The 10,959-nt window shown below is 43.0% G+C and overlaps 1 protein-coding gene across 4 annotated transcripts in view; it reads left to right on the top strand.

Moving 5' to 3' along the window:
- si:ch1073-358c10.1 (peptide methionine sulfoxide reductase MsrA 1) overlaps positions 1-10,959 on the top strand; it is a 46,786-nt gene that overhangs the window by 1,913 nt on the left and 33,914 nt on the right. For 2 of the 4 annotated variants that reach the window (XR_315994.2, XM_005925659.2), the window contains exons 2-3: positions 6,280-6,348; positions 6,505-6,624. Coding sequence is in view for 3 of the 4 variants with exons in the window: in XM_005925659.2 (XP_005925721.2) it covers positions 6,280-6,348; positions 6,505-6,624 (189 nt within the window). In the remaining variant the exon portion in view is untranslated. The other 2 variants (XM_014334635.2, XM_005925660.3) reach the window with 2 other exon arrangements.

Raw genomic sequence — 10,959 nt, 5'->3', positions numbered from 1 at the left:
TATATATATATATATCATTTGTAATGTTTTGAGTGTTAAGAAAGTATTTTACAGACGCTATATAGATGTTGATAATGGTGGCAGTTTATATAGCAAGAGTTAGGCGCCAGACATACATAAACTACGATCATTATAGTAAGAGAAGATTATCAGATTTCGGGTTGATTGGTAGTCAAGAAAATTACTTAGGTTCAGGAAAAGCTCGGGGTTTGAATTAAACCACTTTCACAATGTTAACCACATCTTAAAAAGCCTTCAGAAACCCCTGAAAGCGTACTTCTCCTGAAACTATATTTTTAGCTCATCCTGCCTTTGAACTTATTCCATGGCGGGGCATTTACAGTTCGTCTGTCCATCTACAATTCCTCAAGAATCGCTACTCCTCCTACAGTATTGGTCAGAATTTAATCAAACTTGCACATGTTTATCACCTAATGGGTCCTCACCTAAATTGTGCTCAAGGTGAAGGTCATACTTGTCGTTTTACGGGCAATAACATGAATTGCGATGGATTGTGAGCCGGATGAGTTACAGTGTCATTGACGTTCTGGCTCCAGTCTTTTCTCCACCTGAGCTGTAAAACTCAGCACAGCATCCTGAACAGTCAGTTTTTCAGTGACGGTTTTGGAGCAGCATTAATTACGGTGGCGTAAGAACAACACCAACACATTGATTCATTCTCCATTTGGGTTTTTCCCATGGAAGCTCTAGTATACTACAACCCTTCCATCCAGGCAGACTATGTACCGCCATATATAGTTTTAGTTTTGTTTTCCAAGCATTGCACAGTAAGTGAAGAGGCCATTTTACGATGACTAGAATGGATGCAGTATTTGTTGCTTAATTTATGTTGAATTAAATGTGTTTGAGCTGCAGGTCAGAATTATTTACTCTTTAAATTACAGTTTTTATTGGGTGGAAATAAAAATGTTAGTATTTGCTGGACTATGGACATCACACTATGGGTTGCTGAAATGGATACGATGACCAAGTAAATTGTATCCACAGAACTCTTGTGTTAGCCTGACATTTTCACAACTGTGGAGATATAAATATGGAGGTTTGGAGCTTTTTTACCTGCCCTGACATTAACTTTTCAAACCAAGTACCTCAGGATACATTTGCTGTGATACTATTTAGTAGAGTTGGAAATAAAAGTTATTTAATGTCTTTTTTTTCTACAAAAATGATAATAATCAAGCATGCCAACACCTGCCTTAAATGTGTCCTGAAGACGGAGCCAGTCTGCTATCAGTCTGCGATTGAATGGGGTTAAGTTAGCAATTACATGCAACCTGTTTCTGCAGCAATTAACTGTGATAGGTCATAGAAAAATCACATAGCTGTTGCTGTCTACATGGACAGAAACTAATATTTAACTATTACATTTGTGCTCAGCAACTTTCCCTTTGTTTGAGCGGTTTGGTCGAGTAACATTATCTCAAGATGGTGGTGCATGAGATCAGCCCTCACGTGTGTTGTATTTCCATAGTAGTTTGATTTAATGAATAAAATGTCGATATTTGGTGTCACTGTACTGTATCTGTATTTTTCCCCTCACCCCTCTGTTTAGCCTGTTTAGTGAATTTGTGTGATGTAGTCTGTGGACAGTGATAAAATCTTTCAGTCAACAACAAAATCTGTAGTGGCAGCAAAAGCCTGTTGGGATATGTGGTGGGATTGTGTACAAATAGTTGTTGATTAAGTCAGGATAACACAAATCTGTTTGGATCAAGTCCTCAGCTCTGTTATAGCCATCCTGGCACAGAAAATGTCACATTTAAACAACTGAATGAAATCATTTTACTACTTTTTGCTGAACTGTTCGGAATATCATTCATTCTGTGAGTCAAACATCCCTGCCTCACCTCAGCTCGTCTTGTCGTTTCATTCACTTTTTCGTCTTATTAATTCGGGACCGCAAGGCCAGTATCAGTGTACCACCAAGGAGAATCGTGGTGTGATATGAACATAGATAGCTCTATCCACAAAGTGCATTGTGGGACCTGGGTGTGAGCGCATAGGATGAAGCCGTGCCGCAGCGTCCAGAGGTCCATCTGGGCATTATGCGCATGAAGGCTCCGCCCCGTCGTAAGTTCCTTCTCCGTCTGTTGAAGCAGCTCGGAGACACCGCATGGCAGAAATCTGTTCCTCCCCTTTCACCATGGGGGAGCAGTTTAGATGGGGTCATTCAAATGTGTGTATGTGTGTGTTGGAATAGCATGCTTCTGTGTTTGACGGTGTGAGCCATTAAGCATGAGTAATTTAAGGATTGCAAGAACGGTCTCCACATATGCCCTGTGCTGTCCCAGCCTTGTGTGTGTCCGAGTGCACGCACTCGCGTTTTGTCCACAATGAAGATCACTAATTTTGAAAGTTACTTCTAGCCTTCCATTTAAAGAAGCACCCCGTTTCTTGTTCAGATGTCCTGTTGTCCTGTGTTCTCTCCCTTCCTTGCTCCAGTCTGTATAATGTACTCAGTGACCTTGGCGAGAATGATCCAGTGGCAGATTGCTACATGGTAGGGGCACAGTAGCTATTATTTTGAGTCAGTGCGGGATAGACTGCCAATATTTCTTCTAAACAGGATGGGGGAGGTCAGCTGACTAAAATCAATCTCTGCTACATGTTTCACTATAACTCTTAAAAGCAGCTTCATAGAGAAGATATATTTCTGGTGTTATACCTCTGTTGCTTCTCTTCCGTCTCTTGATGCCCTTGGGTTCCTAGTTTTGGAAAGAGCTTGGAGGGGGAGAAAGCATGCATGCGTTGAGTAAACATATAAATTAAGTATCCAAACAGAAGATAAATAAATGAGAGATTTGCTTATGGGCGGTCCTGCAGCTCACTGATTTTTACTAGAATGTCAGCGCAAGAACATAACCTGAAATCTGTCGTTTGATTCTTGTATGGTTTCCATACCACAGTCAGTCGGTGAACCTTCTTTACACTCTTCATGCATCTTGGTCAGTGCACTCTGGAGTAAACCCCTCTGTGACACTAGCTGTATAGAAAATCATTGGATTTGCTCTCATATATGTGTAGGGGGAGAATGAGCTTTTTTCTTGGGCCACTTGGAGACTGTTTTATTTTTTTCCCATCACACCGGCTTGTGTTAGATTTACGAGCAGGCCCAAACAGGATGCTCCTCCATCTTTGAGGAAGGGGAATAGTGGAGCTGATGTAATAATCGCAATCTTTTTCCAACCCAGAATAGTGACTGTGTGAGGTGTATGTATGCATCACAATAACAAGTTGGGTTAGTTGTTTACAGGCCACAGCAGCAAAGTTTTCATTACTTACCTTTTAATGGTATTTTTTTTTATCCCCCCCTCCCCAATTTGTTCCACTCTTTCTCGCCCCTACCCACCCTCCCATTCAGCAGAGGAGTAGTTGGCAGCGGCATAAAGCATCAGCCTGCTCCGACGACTCGTGCCTGAGTCCCTGCCAACCTGTGTGAAGCTAGGAAGGGGAATAGGAAAGAGGGAGGGAAGGGGACAAAAGAGAGGAAAGCGATAGAATGGATTTTTTTTTTGGAAGGAAGTAAACAGAGCAGCCTGGAAATCAACCTTCCAATGCCAGTTTTGGCATCCAGGGATAGAACCTCTCCCGGGTCCCTGTGAGGAGGCAGGAGCGCTTGGACTTCAGTTTTACGGGTGAGAAACACGGGATCACGGGTAGAAGCGGAGGTTAACAAAGACTAAATACCCACTAAAACAAGTCAAACTGGGCTTTATTGTCCGCTAAACAACAGACAGATTGTTGTCCCCTTGACTGGTGGTAAGCTTGATTCAAGCAGAGTGACAGGGTGTCCGGGTTTGATTTTTCTGGTTCTGGTCCAGCCGCCTACAACCGACATCCTAAAAGCAACAAAAGGTGACCAACGTATTCCGCTTCTGTCCTGCTGCACTGTATAGAAGGCGCAGTGCTTTTCAGATATCCGAGAAAACAAAGACACGCAAAAAAATTACGCCCATATCTCATCCAAGTTGGGAAAAAAAGCCTTTTCATGAATCCTTCCCCCATATTCAGCCTGTTTTCTCCTTTTGTAAGCCCAGTCAGTCACCCTCCCTGCTTGTTTTTTTTTTTTGTCGTCCTCTGTTCTTTCTTTTGCTGGCGTAGTGAGGGAGCGTAGTGAGGGTATTCAGTTCTTTCTCAGTGCCTGCGTGTGTTAGATGGGGTAATTCTGGCAGAGTGGGGTGTGGGCGCTGGTCTGGAGGGGGAGGGCGGGGGGTGCTGGACCAGGCACAGTGAAAGGAGCCAGCCTGGCACTGTCTGGACCTCTGCCAGATGCTCCCTGGGAGAAACACCCACTGCAGAGGTTGGTGTGCAGGTGATTGTGTGGCTGGTTGCGTGCATGCAGGCAGCCGCGCACATGTTTAGCAAGAAGGGAGTAAGGGATGATGGGAAGGTGGTGCGAGGAAGAGAGTGTGAAGTGAAGATGGAGAGCAGCTGACAGAGATGAGAGGGCGGGGAGATTTGGCTCTGAGTTTCCTTCTTTGGACAGTGCTGTGTCGGCATATTCTTGGCTAACTTTGTTTTTACCTCTCTCTCTCTCTTTTTTGTTTGTTTATTTGTTTGTGTGTTTGCTTTCTCCGTGTTCTCTTGGATGAAGTGCTTGGTCTTTTTATATAGCGCCCAAAGGCATGGTGGTCCGAAAGCCAAAAAGAATCCTTCACTGCCTCTCTGCTACCCTCATCTGTTGCTTCTCACTGGCTATTTACGCCTTTTATTGTTTTGGCAAGCTTGATCTCTCCTCCTCCCACTTCTCCTCCTTCTCTATCGCACACTCTTCTCCCTCTCACTCTCTCAGTTTCGCGCTCTCTTTCTCTCTCAGTCGTTTGGCAGCTACAGTACTTTTTATCGTCGTGGCCAGAAACAAAGGACAAGAGGGTGAGAGTGAGCGGAGGATAGAAACAATGCAAATTCACAGGGAAAAAACGGAAGATATCTAATGTTCTCACACCTCCTCAAGTCACCTCCATCGGATGAGAATATTTTGCCCGTACAGGCACTCATATACTTTGACTGGAGTTAACTGTGCTCGTGAACATGACCTAGCACTGCCAAACAACCTGCTGCTGAAAGACAGCACTGTCGCACAACAGGAGGGCAAGAAGAGACCGCCTTAGGGCACCCAGGCCCCCGTGACATTTTACTTCTTTGTGCTTGTGCAGTGTGCTACTCCACAGTAAAAAAACAAACAGTTTTTTGTCAAGTAACAGAAGTGCCTTAGCACGCCAAGAAAGTATTATCAGCTCAAGTGTACTCTTTTATTGTGTAGTCTTCCAAACACTTAATCTTAAGGGCCCAAGCATTCAGGAACAGTTTCTTTTCTGTGCTCTGCTGTCTGGGTTCGGAACGATTTCTGGAAGCCTAAACTGAAGGTAGCTGCTGTTCTTTGGCCTTTTGTCGCAGAGGGAGATCATCCCATCTAGGAAATGAACTATTATGTCCGTATCAGATTAGAGATTGTTTTTATTCAGGTCAGTGTTGCACATAACATTTCTGAGCAGCCAGAAAGTAATCGCACATTGAACTCAGCGCAAGCGTCCATTATTGGGATGTGCCTAAGCTCTTAGTGTACCCCGTGGCCTGTTTATCTGTAGACTAATATTAGTGGTTGCAGTACAAACCAGCCTTGCTTAGTGGAGATTTGCACGCTAAGTCACCTCAGTCTTCTTAAACCCTAATCCCCCTCACACATCTGCGAGCTACACACTCACACACACACTTCCTTTTTAGCACTCTAATTCCACTCAGCACAGTTGGCAGTAGAGTGCTACCTCTCAGCACTCCAGTTTGTTTTACTTATTGGGTATTTTTAACATGATGAAGATTAGGGTGGCATTGAGTCTACTTGCAGTGCTCTTCCCCACATGTGAGGTTATACAGGCTCACGCCCTTGAAGTGTAGTCATCTTTTTTGCTTTGTGGACGCCCAGTGGTGTCGAGCTGAACACTAAACACGCTTTCATTCCACATAAAGTGAAGTAAGAGGGAGAGAGAGATCAGACAAAACTGCTGCTTTGTGTTTAATTGTGTGTATTGAGGAGAGGACAGCAGGGATAGAATAGCAGTCAAAGCTGTGTAATCCCTTAAATGTCTTTCCTGCACAGAAGCCTCTGGCTTTGATTTGCTGGCCCGGGGCAGCCTGTAAAGACTTGTGAGGCCAAATCGAGGCGCCTAATAGGCCTCTTTGCTCTCGTATTGTAATTTGTACTGTTGCAACACTGTGTTATGGTCTGAAGCCATATTTGCACACTGTTTCTCTTCACAGACAAGCATGCAGTCAATGGGAATCCAACTGTGGAGCCTTTCCCAGAAGGGATGGAGACCATCATGTTTGGTGAGACTGCACAATCACACTTTTGAAAAATCAGAAATAAACCAATATGGCATCCTCTTTTACCAGTTTGTGGTTAGTAACACATTTTGGCGAGAAGCTGGTTTTACTGTAGCGCTGAAGCAGGGGCGATTCATGCATTTGTTTGTGCGCATCCAGGAATGGGCTGTTTCTGGGGAGCCGAGAAACTTTTCTGGCGACTTCCGGGAGTCTTCTCCACACAAGTGGGCTATGCAAGTGGCTTCACACCAAACCCCACTTACGAAGAGGTCTGCTCAGGTACTGCGCTTTTACGCATTTGTGTAATTATACCTGCACTTTGATTTATAATAACCGATCATGCTACCTTCCCCTGAGCAGGACATTTTACTGTTACATCTACGGCCAAAATAAAACAGATAAACAGCTGGAAAGGTTGTTTTAAGTAAAGCTATCTCTTCCTCTTGCTCCTTCCCTTCATCTGCAGTCAACTACTCAGAATGCACCGCTCCAGATGGGCTGCACCCACCCGTCCCAACCCCCCCATGACCTACTTGTAAGGATTGGGCTCTGTACTGTGCTGTACTGCGGCGTTTTTGCCAACAGAGGTTACTGTGTATGAAGCGCCATAGATTGGGCTTCTTTCCCTGAGAGTATGATTTGGCGAACGTGCCGAAGATGAAGGCATAAATCCTGAGTATTTGCAGTCGGAGGCTTTGAAAATGTTGGCTACCTGTCTGACTTCCTCTAAATTAGTCTCTCAGCGGTCCTCATCATGACAGTCGAAAAGATTTATGTAGGCAGTTGATGTATATATTCAAGAGAATATGTTAGATTTTACTCTCCTTTTCCGTCCCTTGTGTTTTAGGAGATATGAGTGTTAGTTTGAGGCTTCTCCATCACTCCATACTGGCATAATGTCTAGGTGAAGGCACAGCATGGGGACGTGTAAAGGAAGGGAAAGATGCTCTGGGCTTAGTTGGCAGATTTTCTGAGCAGAGCCCTTCATAGAATTTCCATGTTTCTATCTGTTCTCCTCCCAGTCCTGCTTTCTGTCAGTTTCCCAGCAACACGATGGTCAGCTATGGAGGAAGATGGAGATGGAGACAGATGACAGAAAAAGAGAGACTGAGTGACGAAGCAAGTGGGGAAATGGGTAAAATAAACTTTTGAGGAAAAAAAGTGTGAGAAAGAATGGTTACCTGTCCATCGGCTGAGAGAGTGCAGGCGTCGCTCCATTGGCCATGACGGAGCAGAACACTGCGACGGCATGAGACCGAGGAGCTGTCAACACAGCCAAGGCAGGACAGACAGACAGACAGAAAGAAGGGGTTGATGGAACTGTCAGAAGAGCCAGGGAGGGATAGAAGGACAGGCTGGATGCTCTGACAGACAGAAATAGAAGAGGTTGAGGTGCAGTCAGATTCGACAGACACAGACAGACAGCTGGGAGTGATGAGAAAATGATGTTATTATCAATGAGCATATTTGAACTAATTTGTAAAACAGTCCATTGCACGAGATGTTTGCGATACAGAATCAAAGGCTGATGCTGATACCTTTCAGTTCTACCGCGCTGCATGAAGATGAATCCAGTCCTCCAACCATAACAGTCAGATAGACTGCTGATCATATCAATGGATTTTTAAAAATCACTCATTAGTTTGTTATTTTCTGCCAAACCTTAGTAAACTAACCAGTGGTAAAATTGGTTACAAAAAAAGGTTGGTGATTGTTATTAGAACAAAAAAAACCCAAAAATTCCAGACTCCAGTGTTTTGCTTATATCCTCACAGCGACATAGCACCACTACACGACTTCCATGTTTTCCACTTTAGTTCAGTTTATATCTTACAGATAGAGTTAATGGAGGCCATGTGTAGATCTCTAAGGTATAGGCCGTAAATTCTATTTCACCGCAGGATCTGAACTATTAATATCACAACCACTATAATAAATAGGAGTGGAAGAAAGGAGAAAGACTGTGACTGTTTATATAGTCTTTCATACACTTTTGATTTGGGTTGGAAGGTCAGTTGTGTTTTGTGATTGAATATAGGACTTTTCTATAAGGAACCACTGTGATTATGTTGTGTCATTCACTGTGACTTGGAGCAGTGAGCAGAAAGTTTGTAGTAAATATGGCTTGGCTATAGGGCCATTACTGCAATAGAGAATGTGTGTTTTATTGCTTCATGCTGTTTTGGCTCTGGATGATTGCTACTGGCATAAGAAACTTGTAAGAGAAATGTCAGAAGGCAGAGGGTATTTCAGTAGCCCCAATGTGAAGTTATATTTTTCAAGAATGCATTCTTCAGCACAGGCGTAGCTTCTGAGTGCATTCATATAGCCACTGTGGGTGAAATAACAATAATTATACTTAAGACTCTTGTTTGCTCACTGAAGGTAATTCCAAGTATTTCTGTGGATTTCCAAAGCTTTTTCACTCATTGCTGTTTATCACAGCAGATAACAATTAAACTAAAAAGGCCAACGGGATGCCATGTTGGGCTTTGAGGTATTTTTCACACAGAGGGCTGTTCACCTTGCTGAAGGGTCCTTCAGCCAAAAATTGAATCTCTAGCAGCTTTAGTGTTGCTGGCCTTTTCCACTTTCACCCCTTTCATGTGCGACAACCCTGAAGAGTCATACCACAGTCATATTATTTCAGATCTTAACAGCTATTTTTGCTCCAGCTGAATTTCTACCATTTTTGTTGAGTTGCTCACAGCATGACTGCCAGTCTGCAACCACACTCACTGTTCTGTGTTTGCAGAATGTTTGCAATCCCACCGAGTTAGAGGTTTTATACAGGTAATACATATTAAATATGCCAAGTCCAGTATTATGCATTGTCTTGAGCCACCCCTCATTTCTTTATATTTTGCTAATATATTTAGCTAACTGTGTTACACCAGATAAATGACATCTGAAAGTGATGTCATTAAGAAATAATCCAGACCTGACCTAACACAGGACCCAAGAGATGCATCTGGCCCTTCAGCTGATCCACCAGCTATTCACTGAAGTCATAAGAAATGATTTCAGGGTGAGGGTGGCTGTTAAGAATTCAGTTCAATTCAATTCAGTTTTATTTATACAGCACCAAACCACAACAACAGTCACCTCAAGGCACTCTATATAGTAAGGTAGACCCTACAATAATACATACAGAGAAAAACCCAACAATGATAAGATCCCCAATGAGCAAGCACTTTGGCAACTGTGGGAAGGAAAAACTCCCTTTTAACAGGAAGAAACCTCCAGCAGAACCAGGCTCAGGGAGGGGAAGCCTGCTGCAACAGAGAGTATTTAAAGCATATTTTAAAGTATTTAAAGGTCTTTTGAGACAATTATTGCAAATTTGCAATTTTTGGTTTAAATTGTCGTGTAACTGAGATCCAACAGTTAGTGTCTTCAGCCATCTATAAAACACAGTGGAGGATCTGTCATAGTGGTGTTGAGGATCGTATCATAATTGATGGAATAATGAATGCAGAAAACTGCCATCAGATTTTTATCCACTATGCAGTGCCATCTGGAAAGCATCTGAAAGCAGTGGCTCCATTTTCCAGCATGATAATGATCCCAAACACACTGCCAATGCATTTAAAGCATACCTGGATAGAAAAACACACAGAAAGCTTGACTAAGAGAGTTCAGACTGTGTTGAAGAATAAAGGTGGTCATATGAAATACTGTCTTTCAAGCTCCTATATACTGTACTTCTATGAGTATTTGCACATTTCATTAAATAGCTCCACCTGTTTCCAATTTTCCTTGCAAAATATAAACACTTGAGGAGTTTTGCTGCACAATATGCTTATATATTACAATCTAAATCTAAAAATATGCTTTAAGTTTCTAGCAACATCTTTTTTTTCAGAAATTAGTTAATACACACTCCTTGACTTTGGTAACAACAGTTTAAATAAACGACCTCCTCCATTTTCATTTGGCACACCATGTTCCTCTGAGCATCATTTAGAAAAGAGAAAGTTGGTTTCAAACCAGATGCATGAATTTGGCAGACATTCATCTATTATCTGCAATGCACCTGATAAATCTTTCTGTGTGGGCATCTTTTGTGTGTGTGCTGTATACTGTACTTACAGTTTCTTCTGAAGCAGTTCCAAGCTGACACCTCTGTCTTTATGTTTAGAAGAAAAATGTGTTTGCAAAGGGGTGCTTGGCGTTTGAGATTACCTTTTCTGCTCTAAATGTGTTTCCCGTTGCGGATGCACCTACATGTGAGACTTAAAGCAGCTCCTACTTTGTGAATGCCTGCAGGCAGCTTGTTGAAGCTTCGGGGTCCTGGCAGCTGCAGACAGGAGTGAGTGCTTTTGGCAACCTCCACCATAAACCCCAACATTGACTGCTTTCTCTCTTGCTCTCTCTTTCTATCTGAATCTCTCTTTCTGCCACTTTCTCTCTCCCCATTGTGCCATGAGCAATGGCTGACTGTCTTCTACCTGTGGCACCTGAACTCACTGCACAAGCATCCCACTCATGAGCTCTCCTTTGCAGTTTTCAGTAGGCAATTGCTTTAAATTTAATCAGCTGTTACAGTATGTCCAATGTTTGTGGTGAAATGTAGGAGAACAGAGTGAAATAAGGAGAACCTGGATCGAGTGG

This window comes from Haplochromis burtoni, unplaced genomic scaffold (assembly GCF_018398535.1).
Source record: "Haplochromis burtoni strain Fernald_Lab_line unplaced genomic scaffold, NCSU_Asbu1 Contig_86, whole genome shotgun sequence".
In the NCBI taxonomy this organism is placed as follows: domain Eukaryota; kingdom Metazoa; phylum Chordata; class Actinopteri; order Cichliformes; family Cichlidae; genus Haplochromis; species Haplochromis burtoni.
Note: the sequence above shows the minus strand (reverse complement) of the source record. Positions and strands in the feature narration are given on the sequence as shown.